Here is a 20281-nt window from a genome sequence, read left to right as displayed (position 1 = left end):
TACTTCAGTTCATTCCAGTGGTATTTGTATAGTACTGTTAACAGTGTACATGCCCCCAAAGCAGCTTTACTGAAATACATAGTTTACAAATAGTCATTTTACATTTATTACTGGGTCCCTATAAGTAAAGAAAACCCTGAGATGATCCTAGAAAGAAACATTGAGAAACCAGACTCATGACCCATCCTCATCCTCAACACTGAAAGTTTATTCATTACAGCCCCATCATTGGTAGTGATTGTGGTCCTGAACCACTGTAGCAGACTGTTTCTATTAATTACAGTATAAATCCATCTTCATGGTTTCTGAGTTTAACCCTCTAAAAGAGCTTCATGTATCTTCAGACTGTTCATGTGAACCCGTCCTCAGCAGCAGCGAGGGGTCTCCAGTTAAAGACAACAACATCCGGGATCAGGGGATTGGGATGGACCAGACAGGTCCTAAAAGATGTGTGGTGTGTTAGAGGAACTCATGACATCATCACCTATGTGTGTGTGTGTGTGTGTGTGTGTGTGTGTGTGTGTGTGTGTGTGTTTCCATGTTAGCTTTTAGACAATGACAGTTTTTACTGATCATCTTCACAGACCACAAAAACACACACACACACACACACACACACACACACACACACACACACACACACACACACACACAGAGTACCAGTATTCATTCACATGTTTATAATAAACATCTGTATGAGAACACAGATGTGTGGTGAAGTGAGCTCTATATAACACACACTCATTGACACCCAAGTGCATAAATTTACTCCCCCCTGGTTTCAGAGTGGAACAGTGACAGTCATGCTGATCATTTTCAGTCTTTAAATATCAGATTCTTCGCATCTCTTATGCATTTATTTAACTGATGTTGGTGATTCAACATTAGATCCATGAAGTGACTGAGCAACTGAAGAACTTTGCGGATGGATTTGGACTGTAATTAACACTACAATGTGCTCAGGACCACAGTTTGCATGAACAGTTCTGCATGTAAGCGTCATCACTGCACAATTTATAACTTTATAACACTGATGGAACTGTAATGATGGACTTTCAGTGTTGAGGATGAGGATGAGGTTCTCTTTAGAGTCTGGTTCCTCTCTAGGTTTCTTCCTTATGAAGTTTCAGGGAGTTTTTTTCTTTACCACTGGATCACTCATTACGGAGAAACATATAAGGAACTAAAGTGAAGTGAAGTAAAGTGAAGTGAACAGGTAACACAGGACTGAAGAGCTGCTGCATGAAGTTATAAAAAAAGTTACATGCAGGCACACACTGACACGTCATGTAATAAAAGAGAGTGTTGCCATAGTTACACACACCATCACCATAAAAACTCTTTTCACTGCATTTCAGATTTTCTTTTTTCTTATAACAAAACAATATATAATTAACACTAAACTTATTCACCATACTGTAGATACACAACACTGCACTGTAGATACACAACACTGCACTGTAGATACACAACACTGCACTGTACAACACTGCACTGTAGATACACAACACTGTACTGTAGATACACAACACTGCACTGTACAACACTGCACTGTAGATACACAACACTGTACTGTAGATACACAACACTGCACTGTAGATACACAACCCTGCACTGTACAGCACTGCACTGTAGATACACAACACTGCACTGTAGATACACAACACTGCACTGTAGATACACAACACTGCACTGTACAACACTGCACTGTAGATACACAAGACTGCACTGTAGATACACAACACTGTACTGTAGATACACAACACTGCACTGCAGATACACAACACTGTACTGTAGATACACAACACTGCACTGTACAACACTGCACTGTAGATACACAACACTGTACTGTAGATACACAACACTGCACTGTACAACACTGCACTGCAGATACACAACACTGCACTGCACAACACTGCACTGTAGATACACAACACTGCACTGTAGATACACAACACTGCACTGTACAACACTGCACTGTAGATACACAACACTGCACTGTAGATACACAATATTGTACTGTACAACACTGCACTGTAGATACACAACACTGCACTGTACAACACTGTACTGTAAATACACAACACTGCACTGTAGATACACAATACTGCACTATACAACACTGCAATTTAAACACACAACACTTCACTGTAGATACACAACACTGCACTGTAGATACACAACACTGCACTGTACAACACTGCACTGTAGATACACAACACTGCACTGTAGATACACAACACTGTACTGTAGATACACAACACTGCACTGTACAACACTGCACTGTAGATACACAACACTGCACTGTAGATACACAACACTGTACTGTAGCTACACAGCACTGCACTGTAGATACACAACACTGCACTGCACAACACTGCACTGTAAATACACAACACTGCACTGTAGATACACAACCCTGCACTGTACAGCACTGCACTGTAGATACACAACACTGCACTGTAGATATACAACACTGCACTGTAGATACACAACACTGCACTGTACAACACTGCACTGTAGATACACAAGACTGCACTGTAGATACACAACACTGTACTGTAGATACACAACACTGCACTGCAGATACACAACACTGTACTGTAGATACACAACACTGCACTGTACAACACTGCACTGTAGATACACAACACTGTACTGTAGATACACAACACTGCACTGTACAACACTGCACTGTAGATACACAACACTGCACTGTACAACACTGCACTGTAGATACACAACACTGCACTGTAGATACAAAATATTGTACTGTACAACACTGCACTGTAGATACACAACACTGCACTGTACAACACTGCACTGTAAATACACCACACTGCACTGTAGATACACAATACTGCACAATACAACACTGCAATGTAAACACACAACACTGCACTGTAGATACACAATACTGCACTGTAGATACACAACACTGCAATGTAAACACACATCACTGCACTGTAGATACACAACACTGCACTGTAGATATACAATACTGCACTATAGATACACAACAGTACACTGTACAACACTGCAATGTAAACAGTGTCTACAGTGCAGTTTAAACACTGTAGATACACAATACTGCACTGTACAACATCGCACTGTAGATACACAACACTGCACTGTATATACACAACACTATACTGTAGATACACACTGTTCTGTAGATGCACAACACTGAACTGTAGATACACAACACTGTACTGTAGATACTGTAGATGCACAATACTGCGCTGTAGATACACAACACTGTACTGTAGATACACAACACTGTACTGCAGATAAACAACACTGTACTGTAGATACTGTAGCTACACAACACTGAACTGTAGATACACAACACTGCGCTGTAGATACACATTAGTTCGGTCAGTACTCACCCCGTATGCCTCGGAGATCAGCTGCACCACATTACTGGAGTCATTCTTCAACACACCAACCACTGATTGAGGAATTAACGCACTCAGGGCCTGTGTGTGTGTGTGTGTGTGTGTGTGTGTGTGTGTGTGTGTGTGTGTGTGTGTAAGAGATAGACAGAAAAAAAGGCAACTGAAATATTGCAGTACTCATTAACAGTAAATGAGGGATTGTAGTTAAGGATCTCACCTTATACGCTGGGAAACTGTTATCTGTGACTGCAAATATGAGCTGAATGTTATTAGCCTGAAGAACTTGAGAGAGATGGCCTACTGATGGATAATCCTGAAACACACACACACACACACACACACACATAAAACCATTAACAAACAAAACCTGTTTGCCAAAACCTTTAGTTAAGCCATGAAACTCTATCTGTGTGCTGATTGGTTCTCTCAAAGCAAGTGTTGCAGCCTCTATTTATGTAGCCCAGCCTAAACTAGCCTAAAATAACCTAATTCAACCTACTCTAAACTAATGTAGCCTAATCTTACATTACTTATGAGGGAGTGATGTTATCCCTCTAAATTAAACTGGTTGAGGCGGCCAAATATGAACAGAATTCCGGTTAGAGAATCAGACAGTGGAGGAGAGATTCTTCATACAGTAGCCTTTATTAAAGTCTTTGAGTTGTCACCTGCAACAATCATCTCATGGCAATGATGTCTGTATGAATGTGTGTGGTATTAAGGCATAAACGCACAATACAGAGCATAAAACGAGCATGCAGGTATGAACTGATCCACTGCTATCTGCAATTGCACAACACCATAATAGGTCCGTGTGGACACCAACATTTTCCGCATTTGGTTCCAAGAACAGGCTTTCGTACACAGCCGCCCCCAATTATCCGACAGGATTATTGTAATGCCAAGAAAGCCTATCAACAGTGTCTAAGGCTGATCCTCAAGCCTAGGTAGCGGAATCAGTCGTACCACAGGGCGAGTGTAGGATGTATCATGCACTCTGACATGAGCAGTGCGTATCTTTCCGTCCGGTCCCGCTAACGTCTCAGTCACTGTGCCTACAGGCCAAAGGGGACGAGGAAGTTGCGAATCAACAATGAGAACCACTTGGCCCACGGACAGCTCCTTTCCATCCTTTCTCCACTTATGTCTCTCCTGCAAATTTGAAAGATAATTTCTAATAAAGGCCATCCAGAAATGGTCCGCTAACACCTGGCTGTGTCTCCATCTGCGTCGCCCGATCAGGTTGGCAGAGTCAAACAAGACTTGAGGTAGGGAGGCATCGCGTCGGCCCATTAGAAGTAGATTCGGTGTCACTGGATCCAAGTCTGCAACATCAGAGGATACATATCCCAGTGGTTTGGCATTTAGGATGCCCTCTGGAACCACCTGCTCCCGCAAAATGACACGTAATGCTATCTTTACAGATTTGACCTCACGCCCCCAGGTTCCTCCGAAATGAGGAGCATTAGGATGAATGTGTTGAAATCTGATCTTCTGAGGAGCAAGCAGCTCTTGAAGTTTGGGTCACATGTCAACAAAGGTGTCACGTAGTTCTCGATCTCCTCCCACAAAATTAGTACCGTTGTCACAGAGTAATTCCATGGGTTTACCACGTCGTGCTACAAAGCGACGCAGAGAGAGTAAGAATGCATCGGTGTCAAGGTGCTCCAGTAGATCAAGGTGCACACATCTGGTTGTCATGCATTTAAAGAGGATACCCCATCTCTTTTCATGGCGACGACCAACCTTGACTGAAAAGGTGCCGAAACAATCCACCCCAGTGGAATAGACGTACCGCCATTCAGCTGTGTCTGTGAGGGTCTGGATTTCTGCAACTCGAGTCCCTACAAATACCTTGTATCGACAGGACTCAGATGCCAGCCAGGTCAGCACAGTGGTTGAATCGGACCAGAGGGTAACTGTACAGATTTTAAGAGACAACTCCGTCTGAATGACCTTTGCTAACTGAGCACCAGTAGTGCGCAAATAGGCCACGGAGCCATATGCTCTTTCCGACGCATCACAGAAGATGTGGAGGTCCCGGATGGCACTAGGGTGATCAGCACATGCTGAGGTGTAAGGTCGAGGGAATTGTAGCTGAACAAGATTAGGAATCTCTCTTAGCCAGGTCAGCCACTTCTCCTTTAGCGGTTGAGGTGTTATCGGCTCGTCCCAACCCAAATTCTGCTTTCAATGGGAATTTTAGCCCGGGTAGTAAATGGAATGATATAACCTAATGGGTCGTACTGGCTGGCCAAGGTCTTGTACATGTTTCGCATGGTAGGCTCTAAAGGCTCGCCAGAGCATAGATTATAGCCTAATGTGTCAGTGAGACAATTCCACCGTAGGCCTAGAGTGAGTTCTTGTAGGTCCATACTTGCTTTGGTCAACCACAATTCACTGTTAGGGGATCGGGCTTCTGCTGGAAGATGCTCTATGACTGAAGGTACATTGCAGGCCCATTGTCTTAAGTTGAAGCCTCCCTCTGACAACAGCTTACGAAGTACATTTACCACCTCCTTAGCTTCATCAGAGCTCGAAGAGCTGTGCAGGCAATTATCTACATAGAAGGAATTCTCAACAAGTTTAGCCAGATTACCATAATCGTCTTGGTATTCTTGGGCATGGCGCTGGAGGGCATAAATAGCGCAGCATGGACTGCATGTCGTTCCAAATGGGAGCACCTGCCATTCGTATATCTCAGGCTCCTTGTCTTTCTGCATGTCCCTCCAAATGAACCGCATCACTGACTTGTCTTTAGTCAGTAGGCGTACGTGGTGGAACATGCCCTTTATGTCCCCACTCACTGCTACAGTGTGTTGTCGGAACCTCAGAAGCACACCTAATAATGATGGTCCCAGCATGGGGCCAGAAAGTAGCTGATTGTTCAAAGCCTGCCCATGATGCTAAAAAGAGCAGTTAAAGACAATCCTGTCCTTTCCATTGTGATGTACCATGTGGTGCGGAATAAACCAGGACTCTAAGGTTCTGTGTGCTTCTTCTGTGGTTATCTTGGCTACATATCCAGCGGACTCCAGCTTTCTGATTTCATTGCAGTAGGCCTTCACCCGTGCAGGATCTCGTGCCAGTCTGCGCTCGGTACTTCGAAGACTGGAAAGGACAGCATCCCTTTCTGCACGAAGCATAGTCATAGGCATGCGTCGGAGCAAAGGCGTAGCATACCTTTGAACGCCAGCCACGTTCACCCTGATGGTGTCATTCTGGAGCATGGCGAGAGCATCTTTATCTTGCTTGGACCTAGTGACCATTTTCTCGTTGTATGGTAGAGTGTCAACCAACCAGAGTCGTTCAACGTGCCGAATCAGATCGTCATGTGATTGAGTGGTGGTGATATGGAGGCACTGCTGATAACGCTGTGAGGGCTGCTTGGGGCTCATGGGGCCTTGAAGAGACCATCCCAACTGTGTCCGGATGGCTATTGGACCTCCATCTGGGCCACGGAATACAGGCCGTATTGGTGCTAAGAGATGTGGCATGTCCGAACCTATAAGAAGTAGCGGTTTGACTCCGTCAACAGGAGGAAGAGGTAGATCTCTCAGATGACGATAGGCTTGTTGCAGCGCCGCTACTGGATAATTATGCTCTGCCAGACTTAGACCGGTCGCAGTAAAGGCATGGTGGATAGTGAACCTCTGTGTAGGTGACTGAAGAGATCTCAAAGGAAACAGACGAACCTACAACTTCCGTATGACATTGTCGAACAGTCTGTAAATGGAGTACCTCAGGCGTACAAGAAAGCTCTTTACAGATTTTACATGGACGTTTAAGGTTGCAAGACTCTACTGCATGTGACCGTCCGCATCTCCAGCAGCGTTTACCATCTTTAATCCAATCCACAATCTGGGCCGTAGTCAACCCTTTGAATGTCTCACAAGAGTTGAGGTAGTGATCCCTGTTGTCACAATGGGGACAATATGGCTTAGGCTTGGAACTGGATTTTGAAGCTGGCAGCTTAGAATCCTTTGCTGTACTCTCACATGTCAGGAGGACTGGCCTCGGATGCACTTTAGGATGCGGTGTTCCTCTAGCCTTTATAGGGGCCTTGGGAGTTTCACTCTGGAACATAGCCGCGGCTCGACTAGAGATGCATTTTGCTTGGGACTTGATTTGGAGCCAGCCTGCGAAATCAGGGAGTGTATAGGTCTTGCCGGTACCCGTCTGGAGAATACCCCAGTTTAGACAGTATTCAACAAAACTGTCGCGATAGGCTGGTGGCAGTTTGCTCAAGAGACGGTCTACATGGGAACCACATAAAAGCTCATAACCGTTCTGGCCCTCAAGACTTCTCAGCATACCCACCAGGGACTGGACTGACAAAGCAAATGATTCAAAGGCATTGGCATCGCCCAACCTAAGAGGGGGAGTGTTCAAGATGGCACCCAACTCGGATTGAACAAGCTGTCTTGGCTGTCCATACTTGTCTTGAAGTGCCTGCAGCGCAGCGGAGTAAGGCTGCGGGTGATACATAAAGGCTTTAGCTAGCTGATGAGCACTGGGGAGTATTAAATGACTTATGAGGACATGGTATTTGTACTGTTCACTGATATGGTTGTGATTACTCAACAAATTGTCTAACGCTAACTTGAACAATGCAAAGTCCCTCTCAGCACCACTCTCGAAAACTGGTAAGGTAGGCTGTGGAATGCCATAAGCTGATGCATACAGGAGCTCTGGGTTTGGATAAGGTGAGTAGACAGCTGAGGGAAAGGGCTCAGATGGAGCAGCTTGATGGTCACCAGGAGATTTAAGTGCCTTTGTCGTTGCTTGATAGTTAGAGCTAGGGAGTCGTGACTGACCTGGAAGTGTCACGGCGGGCATGCTGCTGCTTATAGGGTTCACAGCACGTGGTCTTGGGAACACTGCTGATGGCTGAGGTGGCACGTTCAATGTTGATGACTCAGGGTGTACTGGAGCAGCAGTGTAAGCAAAAGGTGCTATATTAGGGGGTGGCGATAATAGCGCTTGTGACACCGGGTGCGGTGCAGTGTGGAAGGGCATACCTGCAGGGTAAATACCTGGTGAGTCCACCTGTGGTGGTTTAGGTGGCGGCTGGGACACCGCAGAACCATCAGGACCATGTTGTTTGGTAAGACAGGGTAGCAGCGTTGATGTCACAGCTGTCGAATGGAAGGGGGGCTGCAGAGGCTTGGGAGACAGGAGTTGAGGTGAGCAAGTCTGGTTGCACTGTGCTGCAAGCTGTTGTGTGCTGGGAGAACACAACAGCTTGCAGCACAGTGCAAGCTGTTGTGTGCTGGGAGAACCAGAGTCTGCAGAAACTGGAGTGGTTGAACTAGAGTTAGAGAGCATGGAAGAGACAAGCTTAGCCACTTCAAGTTCAGTCTCTGCTTGTTGAAGCTTACGCCGTCGTTCTAGGTGGTTTGACAGGGCCACCTTTGCCTCTAGAGCCTCCTCTTGCATGCGCTGGGCCTCTCTGGCTTGTGCCTGCAGTCTCTGGGTTTCCAGATCAATCAGTGAGTCTTCTTCTGTCTGCTGCCGTAAACTGTCATACTGTCTCTGTTAAATCGTCTCCTCCAGCATAGCAGTCTGGACGCTAGAAAGCTCTGATGGAACATAAACACCAGCGGACGTAATGGAATGCCTACTTGTCTTGGAGTGAGAGCAGACACCGCTGTGTGACGTTGTCCTCGAGTTGCTTCGGGGCTGTTTAGGACAGTGAGAGGAAGCTTTGGGAGGAGGGTCACCTGCGGGTTGGTAGCCAACATTGTAATCACCCAGGTGGGTAGGCAGATTCGTCATGCGCCGAGGTCTGGATGATGTCTCTGATGCATCACTTCGTGCTTTGTCCATATTGGTTTAATGTTGCTCTCAATCCGGCTCGAAGGACCACTTTATGAGGGAGTGATGTTATCCCTCTAAATTAAACTGGTTGATGCGGCTAAATATGAACAGGATTCCGGTTAGAGAATCAGACAGTGGAGGAGAGATTCTTCATACAGTAGCCTTTATTAAAGTCTTTGAGTTGTCACCTGCAACAATCATCTCATGGCAATGATGTCTGTATGAATGTGTGTGGTATTAAGGCATAAACGCACAATACAGAGCATAAAACGAGCATGCAGGTATGAACTGATCCACTGCTATCTGCCATTGCGCAACACCATAATAGGTCCGTGTGGACACCAACATTTTCCGCATTTGGTTCCTAGAACAGGCTTTCGTACATTACTCAAGAAAAATACTTACGTCAGAATGCTGTTCATCAATTACAGCTCTGCCTTTAAAACCATCATTCCACCAAAACTCATTTCATAGCTGAAAGAATCAGGAGTGAACTCTCACTTGTGTAACTGGATTTTGGACTTTCTGATGAACAGACTGCAAGGGGTCAGATTTGGGAATAAGTACACCTTCACACTGACTTAATTTTTAAGTCCTGTCCTGTACTCTCTGTTCACACATGACTGTTTTGCCCAGCACAGCTCCAACATCATGTTTAAAGATGACACCTCCATCTTGTGCCCAATAAATGATGGAGATGAGACGGCCTACAGAGATGAGGTGAGACTACAATAGTGCAGTGATAACAACTGCTGCCTAAACATCAGTAAAACCAAAGAGATGATAGAGGACTTCAGAAGGGTACAGAAGGTCAACTATACCCCTTTACACATCAAGTTTCTTGGTGTCCACCTCTCTGTCTGGTTGCAGCTGCACAGTACTAGATAACAAAGTCCTAGAGTCATAAGAACATCAGAACTCATTATTGGAGATAAACGCCCAGCCTTGCAGGTCATCTACCACACACAGTGTCTGAGGGAGGATAAAAAAATCCCAGCTGATCGCCTTTAACCAGCACACAGCCTGTTCCACAAACTGCCACCAGGCGTACGCTACGGAAGTTTTGACTCCAGAACCAACAGGCGGAAGAATATTTTTTATCAGAATCATCACTGAACTGTAATACAGTCTAACTGCAGACCACAACTACCTACTGACGGTTATACATTTGATACATACATCTGTTTAACACACTGAATCCGCAGAATTTTTAATTCTCAGAACTTTTAATACCACTGCACTCAGTACAAACACTTCTGCACCCACTTGTAAATAAATATTGATTTTTTTATGCCTCATTAATACTTTTCTCTCCTTTTTTCTTCTTTCAGATGTTTTTTTTTAATGCTTAATATTGTTGTAGTTGCCTGGAGCCTGACTTAAGAATTTAATTGTACAAACTGTCACTGAGATCTGTACATATGACAAATTAAACCTGACCCTTGAAACTCTAACCCTTAACTGTCCAAAGTAAACCTAACCTAACCTATTCTAAGCTAGTTTAGCCTTACCTTGCTTAATCAAGCCTAACCTAGCCAAACCTACCCTAACCTAAACTAACATACCCTGAACTAATCTAGCCAAACAACATAAACTAGCCAAACCTACTGTAACCTAATTTACACTAACTTGATCTTACTGAAATTAGACAAATCTACACTAAACTAATCTAGCCAAACCTTACCTAGCTCAAGCTAGCTTAACATTCTCTACTTCACCTACTCTACTCTACTCTATCCTACTCTCACCTACCCTACCCTACCCTACTCTACCCTACCCTACCCTCACCTACCGTACCCTACTCTACCCTCACCTACCCTACCCTACTCTACCCTACCCTCACCTACCCTACCCTACTCTACTCTCACCTAACCTACTCTACCCTAACCTCCCCGACCATAATCTACCCTACCCTCACCTACCCTACCCTCACCTACCATACTCTACCTTACCCTACCCTCACCTACCCTACCCTACTCTACCCTACTCTACCATACTCTCACCTACCCTACCCTACTCTATCCTACCCTCACCTACGCTACCCTACCCTCACCTACCATACTCTACCATACCCTACCCTTACCTACCATACTCTACCCTACCCTCACCTACCCTACCCTACTCTACCCTACCCTACCCTACTCTACCCTACCCTACCCTCACCTACCATACTCTACCCTACCATACTCTACCCTACCCTACTCTACTCTACCCTACCCTACCCTCACCTACCATACTCTACCCTACCCTACCCTCACCTACCATACTCTACCCTACCCTACCCTACCCTACCCTCACCTACCATACTCTACCATACCCTACCCTTACCTACCATACTCTACCCTTCCCTACCCTCAACTACCCTACTCTACCCTACCCTCACCTACCCTACCCTCACCTACCCTACCCTCACCTACCCTACCCTACCACCCTACCCTCACCTACCCTACCCTTACCTACCCTACCCTACCCTACCCTCACCTACCCTACCCTACCCTACCCTACCCTACCCTCACCTACCCTACCCTACTCTAGCCTACTACCACATATCTACCACCCCTGATCTTTGACCTGAATACTGTATTATTTTATATTTGATCTGTATGCTTGTACAGTCTATTAACTGTTACACATTAGAAGTTGTTAGTCCACACCCACAAGTAACATTTATCATTATTTACTACAAAGCCACAGGACACTTTACCTGCTAGTGTGATAAACACAGAGTGAATGTATATAAAGCCCTGCACTGTCTGTAAGATCTAATTCAGGAACTGTGATATCTGGTGGTTCCTGGTTCCAGTTCTTCTGGGGTTGAGCTCCAGTCTCACTTTCCCTACGAACTGAAGTGAATTAAATCACAACTCACAAGCAACGTGCCATCGTATAAACCATCAGGTTTTAGGTGACACTTCCCATCGTGTGGTGTAAATATTCCAGCGAGTCGTCCGTCTCCAGCCATGTGAAACGTATCATCGGAGGTGTAGACCAGAATCCGAGTCACATCTCTCCAGTTGATGTTCTGAATGTGTATATACAGAGAGGAAGAACATGCCTGAGTATGGATTTAGAAATTCACTAAAATTACCTTGTTCACTGAAGATATCAGCTGTCAGGAGATACCAGTGTTCCTCAGATTACTTATTAGTAGAACATCATCTATTTTTGCATGTGCAGCATGCTCTTTCTGCAACTCCTGAAGGAACTCATGTTAAATGCTAAGGATAAAGGGAGAAGTGGAGTTCAGTGCTGAAACCATCAACGGTTTGATGATCTTTTTTTTTACACCTCGTACTGATACATATATATATATATATATATATATATATATATATATATATATATATATATATATATATATATATGTGTGTGTGTGTGTGTGTGTGTGTGTGTGTGTGTGTGTGTGTGTGTGTGTGTGTGTAAATCTATTTGTGTGAAGCGATCTGAAAGGAACTAGTGTGACATTTTCACAACAAACCCCCTTCAGCAGGTTATGATTTTAGACTTCTGATCAAAGGTATGTGAGTTCAAATCCCAGCACTGGGCCCCTGAGCAAGTCCTCTAACCCTTACTTGCTCCGTGGAGAATTGAAATCATTGCCCTGAAGAAGGGCTTCAGCTCAATGCTCTCATTGTTATTTGTTGTAGAAACTGATTTTGAGGATGGGTCAGGTTTGTCAGTACCGGTCGGTTTGGGTCACGTTGGTTCAGATCAAACGATCTTGAGTACATGTGGGCTTTGAGTTTCAGGCATGTAGTCAGCACCTGAAACTAAGCAGGTTTGTGGCTTCAGACTCTCTGGTGAAGGAGTAAGGCCATGTCCACACTAACTTTCTCTTTGTTTTATCCTTCTTTCCACACTGATGTCGTTCTCAAACAACAAATGTGTAGCTTTTTAAAAACACCCTCCGAAGTGGATCACTTGGAAACAGTGTTTGCGTGTCGCAGTGTGGACTGTGTGTGAAAACAGAGGCTTTCAAAAACAATGACAAATGTTTAGTCATTGCCATGGCATGTGAAAGAGCCGGAAAGTAAATAAACGGCATATTGAAGTGTCTTGTGTTTTGCTCACGCGCAGTACAGGGACGTTTTCAGATGTTTCAGTGTGGACAAAATTGTGGACACAGAACATTTTTAGACGCCATTATCAAACGTAGTATTAGTGTAGTTATCATTAGCTTAGTGTTGACGTTGCCTGAATGTCCATATAAATTGGAATAATTTAAATACAGGAAGGAAATATGGGTCAGTGAGTGAACTAGCCATGATTCTGAACTAAAAACAAATTCAGTTTAATTCTATTCTTTTTGTATTCACAGAAGTATATAAATAAATATTTAGATAAAAAACATTTGAACTCTTATCTATCTGCCTGCCTGGTGATGATACATAGATGGTCAGTATTGATTGGCTGTCACAGCCTCATCCTCACCTTGCACACAGCCGCCTGCATGATAGCATCTAACCCAGCTTCAGGTGAGTCCAGGTTCCCAGAGATTTTCTGCTTACTGACTTCTCTCTTGAACTCGTTGGCATCAGAGGTGAGGGGCAGAACATTGTGGAAAGTGAAGGCGGGTTGGCAGATGTCTGAGCGAGTGGGACAGGGGTTTTGTCTCCTGGCCTTGGTCTGGCTAACGTACGGCAGTGTCTCCTTGTCAACAAACGAGCCGAAACCTAAACACAGGACAGAGAAGACGTCGTGAGTTCATCAAATGATGAATCTGCATCTGGAGTCACACATGTAGAACCTCTTTTTATCTGTAGGTTTCACACAGAAATCTGTTTGTTTTCTTGTAGCATGTAGGAGAGGGACACTGCAGTGCATCTGAACGTTTAGATCTTCTATCGTCATGTATTTTACTGCTGAATCTGACGGAACTGATAAGTACAGCAGAGTTTCTTCAGCAGAGAACTGAGAATCTACATCACGCTGGCGGATTTCACATGTGTAAAAGGAGGACAATAGCGAGGCTGAAACAGGACCTTGTAGAACACATTATTGTTCTATTTCAGGAAGCGAAAGCTCTTGTCCATGCAAACAAGCTTCTAGTGGTTTAGATGCACCGTCTTTACCTCCCTCACAACCTACACTACAGAACACTATTGAACACTCCATTCCTTCTATTTACTTCGTCTACACCAACTACACCATCTTCATCTTCTACACCATCTTTACCATCTACACCATCTTCACTATAAACATCTTTTACACCATTTTCCCTATCTTCACTATCTACACCTTTTACACCATCTGCACCACCTTCACCATCTACACCATTTTCCCCATCTTCACTATCTACACCTTCTACACCATCTGCACCACCTTCACCATCTACACCATCTTCACCATCTACACCTTCTTCACCCTCTTCACCATCTACAGCTTCTTCTCCATCTTCACTATCTACACCATCTTCACCACCTCCACCATCTACACCTTCTACACCCTCTTCACCACCTTCATCATCTACACCTTCTATACCTTTTACTCCATCTTTACTATATACAATTCTAAACCATCTCTACCTTCTACACAATCTTTACTATCTACTCTTACTACACTACCTTTACCACCTAGATCAGCTACACCATCAATACCAAAAACACCATCATCATCTAGACCAACTTACATCTTCACCACTTACATCATCTACATCACCTAAACCCTCTCCACCATCTACACAAAATACACCACCTCCACCATAACATCTCTACAACCTTTACCACCTTCACCAGCTACATCATTCTTACCATTGGCACTATCTTCACAATCATCTAAACCATCTACACCATCTAATGTATCTTTACCCTCTTCACCCAGTGTACTGTACATGTGAGAGCGATGTTCTCACCGATGTGGACACTCTCTGTTTCTTTTTGCAATTTTTTCAGAATGTCCTGTCCAAGGTTCTTAATCTTCTCCAGATCGTCCTTCATGGAGTAGCTTAGATCCATCAGATAGTACAGGTCTATGGGGTATCCCTCAGCCCTCTTAAACTCCACAGTGAATTCCTGTGGCACACCTTCATACAGAAGAGAGAACTTCATGAGCATTAATCATTATAATAAATGCAGTCTTTATTTCAGCTAGCATGGGTTTGGATTGCACTGCATGATGAACACAAGTTTCTCCTCACCGATTCGGAGTTGGACCTTCAGACTCTGAGGTTTGAGCTGCACTACATTATTGGAGGAACTGCTCAGGTCGTTGTTCTTCATTTTCACGATGTCAGGTTCGGGATTGATCACATTGTTGGTAGTACAGTTCATTTTTCTCAGGACGTCCATGGAGTCACATCTACGTTCATCAGACTCTCCAGATTTCAGAAAATCCTGCAGAAGTTTGTTAGAAAGTCTGTAAAACTCCATTTGAGAATATGGCTGCCACACACGAATACACACACAATTCTCCATATACACCCTCTTCTGCATCTACACCTCCTTCTCCATCTTCATCTAAACCCTCTACAACATCTACACCTTCTTCTCCATCTACACTATCTTCGCCATTTATACCTTCTCCTCTATCTACACTCTCTACACCATTTACACCAACACACTGATGTTGATGATCATTACATTAATATGACCTATTTTTACTGTATATATTGAAATAACTTTTTATATATTGTATATTGTAATATTTCAATTTGATAAAAATAATACAGCATCATTTATTTCCTAAATTATTTATTGTTTCTATAATAATAATAATAATAATAATAATAATAATAATAATAATTATGAAGGATCAGGATGGTATCTGGATTATTATATAAGGAGAAGTTACCTGCTGCTTGCACCACGCACATCCTGGACTCCTCAAACACTCCGAGCATGTAGAGTAAGACTGACACACTGGAGGTGGATCTAACACACACACACACACACACACACACACACACACACACACACACACACACACACACACACACACACACACACACACACACACAAATTGATATCTAGTCTAAGATCAGAAACAGAGAGTAAATGGTTAATGTGAAGATGTTAAGGTGATCACCTGCTGAACATCTCAGTGGCACCAAGTAAAAAGCAAGAGCACAGACTAGAACAAACCTCATGACTCCTGAAGACCTGAAGAACTCCTGAAGAACAGCAAACAGAAATATCTGTGTGAAAAAAATGACAGTATGTGTGTGTGTGTGTGTGTGTGTGTGTGTGTGTGTGTGTTTACTTCAGATTAAGCAATAACCTCTGATGAGGAATTACAGGTCTGAGTAGTCCTGATTCACTTCACAGTGACCAGGAACTTCAACCTTACAACTGTGCTAACCACACTGTAGAGTTACACTGCACTCCACTGTACACAGCAGCAGCTCACTAACACATTCCCTGCTGTGTATTATACCTTCATCTTCCTCATTTTCATCATCACCACCATCATCATCATCATCATCATCATCATCACCACCATCATCATCATCATCATCATCATTATCACCATCATCATCATCATTATTATTGTCATCATCATCATTATCATGCACAAGGGACAAGGGTGAAAATCAATATTGGATGGTCTTGATCTTTGGGTCAACAGTCATGTTTCTGAAATGGAAATCACTGCATGGGATTAACGCATCCAGAAATCATTGCCTGTTAACCACAAATGCAGGTTAAAACCGCTCCAGGTTACGTATGCGAGACGCTGTGTAAAAATCGCTTTGGGAATGCTTCTGCGTTGTCCATGCACTGAATCACGTGTATAATCAGTCCAATGGAAAGTGTGACATCACGACCAGGAAGCTTTAAAGCACATGGAGTGAAACCAGTGATAGCTTCTAAAAAGAGACGCAGTGTCTTGTTACCTTGGGGAACCATGTTTACATACGTAACCTGGAGACGTTCCCCTTCAGGAACTCAAGCTGGTCAAAAACACTTTGGCAATGAGAGTTTAATCAAGCCAGACTGACTAGTTTCTGCCTAGTGTGGATGGGCATAGCTAGGCGAAGGACAGAGGGGCCAGGAGTGACACTGAGGTCGAGGCTATAGAACCTGACAAAGGTCAGTGGGGTGGATCAGCTGCAGCATTGCAAATGTCCTGGAGGAAAACTCCAGAGGACAAGACCTTAGAAGACCCCGAAAGGAGCGGGGAGACCAGAGGATTCATAAGAGGAAGAAATAGCATCCAAAATCCGTCTGCTTATTCGCAGAGAAACCTCTCCTCAGAGGGCCATAGCAGTTGAACAGCTGCTCCGAAATCCTCCACAGTTCTGTTCTGTGGACGTATATGCCCAATGCTCGCACTGGACACAATCGGTTAAGATTCTCCTGCTCTGAGGCCTGAAAAGAAGGAGGAGAGAATGCCTGCAGCATAGCAGTTTGTGGGACGACCAAGGGTACCTTAGGAACATACTCTGGTCTAGGGTAGAGGAAGGCTCTGGCCAAACCTGAAGTAAATTCCAGACAAGAAGGGGCCACAAAGAGTACCTGAAGATCCCCTTCTCTTTTGAAAGAGGAGATGTCCAAGAGGAACACAGTCCTAACTTTGAGGAACCTCAAAGGCACCTTGGTCAGAGGCTCAAAGAAAGGCCTCCAAGACAATGGCCAAGTCCCATGCAGGCACTCTAGGTCATACCGGAGGCCTCAGCCAAAGCGTGTCACCAATGGGTTCTTAACCAGCGACTGCCCCACGAGGGGGCATGACAGGTGCAATGGCAGTCACATAAACTTTCAGGGTGAAAGGAGTAAATCCTTTGGCGAACTTTTCTTGAAGAAATCTCACACAATGCAGTAAACAAGTGCCACCTTGTGGCATACGACGTCCTCATGCAGGGAGCTCTGGATTGAAGAATGGTCTCTACCACCTCGATGGAGAGGCTGGCAGATAGGAGCTGCACCCCCTCAGGGGTCCCAGCCACAGCCTCCACAGTTCTGGGCAGGGTTGTATTATTGTACCCCCTGCCTGAGATAGTAGATCACTCCTGAGAGGACTCTCCTAGGGAGAGTGTTCGAGAAGGGCTACCAGGTCCGCAAACCAGGTGGTCCTTTTGGTGGAAGTATGCTGGAGTTTTTCCTGGCACTGACTGCTCAGTCTCTCACTAGTTTTTGTAAAATGATGATAATCCACAGACTTCCTGTGTGAGCTGCAGCAGTGATACAGAGCGAGACATGACCAAATCACTAGCGTCAGGTCTTCAGGGCAGAAAGACACCAACACTTCATTATAATCACTTTATTACCTTCTTATATATTTTTACATGCATATGTATTAAATTAGATGAGGACCTCTAACAGGTGTACAATAACGTCTTCATGTCTAAAAAGAGTCACTAGTCAGCGCTCACAAACTGCATCTGTAGCAAACTGCACAATCTCTAATCTAGTCATGTGGATATTTTATTCCACAACGAATGACGGAGGAGAAGAAACTGATTTGGTCGCAGAAAAAGGACATTCACAAGACTGACTTTTCAAAAAAAGCTGGAACTGGTGAGGAAACATCACCAAAACAGTTCAAAACAGTTGTTAAACTTTTTCATGAACCGATTTTACTTTTGTATTTTTTTCCCTGTAGAATTTGCACACAGAATGCACAGAAACGACGCACAAAAACGATGCACAGAAACGGAAAAAAATGGCTTCTGCTGGAGATGATGTATGTGGAGGTGCAGTTGTGGCTACAGTGAAACGAGACGTGCTGAATTGTGTTCATTGGGTTTCTTGCTTTAGTGATAAGATTATTCTCACTGTGTGAGATATTGAAGATGCACACACACAATAATGATGGGATTAAAAGGTGGATTGTTTCAGGTAGAACATCACTAAAGGTGACCCGTCCACCGAGTTTTTGCCACCATACACACACACACACACACACACACACACACACACACACACACACACACACACACACACACACACACACACCCACTCACACACACACACACTACCCTTTACAACTTTACACTAGAGCTCCACACAGTACAGAGGAGAGGAAAGTTCCTGCAGTTAATCGAGTAGATCTTTTGGAGATGATTAAAAGTATTTGTCCACACCACCGGCAAGTTACAGATTTTTTATTTACTGTTTTAGTTATTTATATTAATAAAATATTTAATAGGTGTAATCATTGGGTGTGGTCATTTGTATGTAGCGAGTGTGTGTGCGAATGATCTGATTCAGTACTCGTCTACTACACTTACACTCAATATACCCCTCCTTCAGATAAACCCTGATCTCTGATGAAGAAACACTGATATTCCTGAGTGAATGACCTTCTATCCTGACTGCATTTCCATATAAAGCCTAGTGAGAAGACATGAGACGACATGAGACGATGTGAGGGACGTGTTTCAATTCAAGGCCAGAACTCGTGCCTCTGAACAGAAATGTACTGCATCTCAGAGAAGGATTTACATTTAATACATAAAAGTGTTAATAAAAATAATAATCTTAATAATTGAAGAAGAAAATGTAAAAAGGGAATCTGCTCTAATACTTTACAAATAATGAACTTTTCTGCAACTCGACTGTAAATTATATTTCTTCTTATTTATAAATTGAAATAGTGTTTTTAGAGCCGGCGTTAACCTCGAGATCAGACTGAATCTCTCCATGAGGGATTTCAGGGAGGTTCAGGATGATTCGTTTTTTCAGTAATAATTACACATGAACCAGACTTTATCATTTCCTGAATGATTTCTGTAACAGCTTTAAATCAGAGAAACACAAACTCACCATCAGCACTGCATCCACCTTCTCTTCTCTACCGGGAGTTTTACTGAATACATCCTGTTTCTCTCTTCCTCTTATAGCACGTGTGTGTGTGTGTGTGTGTGTGTGTGTGTGTGTGTGTGTGTGTGTGTGAAGGTTATCTAAATACTTTTCAGTCTGTAATTTTCTTTACAGGAGAAATGATCTTACTACTGTTAAATGAGGTAATTATAGTCTTATGAAGAACACACACACACACACACACACACACACACACACACACACACACACACACACACACACTCACACACACACACACTACCCTTTACAACTTTACACTAGAGCTCCACACAGTACAGAGGAGAGGAAAGTTCCTGCTGTTCA

The 20281-nt window shown here is 43.8% G+C and overlaps 1 protein-coding gene across 3 annotated transcripts in view; it reads right to left on the bottom strand.

Annotated features, from left to right (window-relative positions):
• itgb7 (integrin, beta 7) overlaps positions 1–20043 on the bottom strand; it is a 27710-nt gene extending 7667 nt beyond the window's left edge. For 2 of the 3 annotated variants that reach the window (XM_083562999.1, XM_083563000.1), the window contains exons 1-9: positions 19922–20043; positions 16242–16326; positions 16008–16087; positions 15355–15550; positions 15070–15240; positions 13650–13891; positions 12088–12240; positions 3616–3711; positions 3390–3479 (exon numbers count right to left, since the gene is read on the bottom strand). In XM_083562999.1, coding sequence (XP_083419125.1) covers positions 3390–3479; positions 3616–3711; positions 12088–12240; positions 13650–13891; positions 15070–15240; positions 15355–15550; positions 16008–16087; positions 16242–16326; positions 19922–19924 — 1116 coding nt within the window. In that variant the 5' untranslated portion in view covers positions 19925–20043. The remainder of the gene's footprint in view (positions 1–3389; positions 3480–3615; positions 3712–12087; positions 12241–13649; positions 13892–15069; positions 15241–15354; positions 15551–16007; positions 16088–16241; positions 16327–19921) is intronic. The other variant, XM_083563001.1, reaches the window with a different exon arrangement.
• Positions 20044–20281: the final 238 nt, after the last annotated feature.

This window comes from Silurus aristotelis, assembly GCF_946808225.1.
Source record: "Silurus aristotelis genome assembly, chromosome: 2".
NCBI classification, from domain to species: Eukaryota; Metazoa; Chordata; class Actinopteri; order Siluriformes; family Siluridae; genus Silurus; species Silurus aristotelis.
The sequence above is the reverse complement of the archived record's forward strand: the minus strand, read 5'-3'. Positions and strand labels throughout refer to the sequence as shown.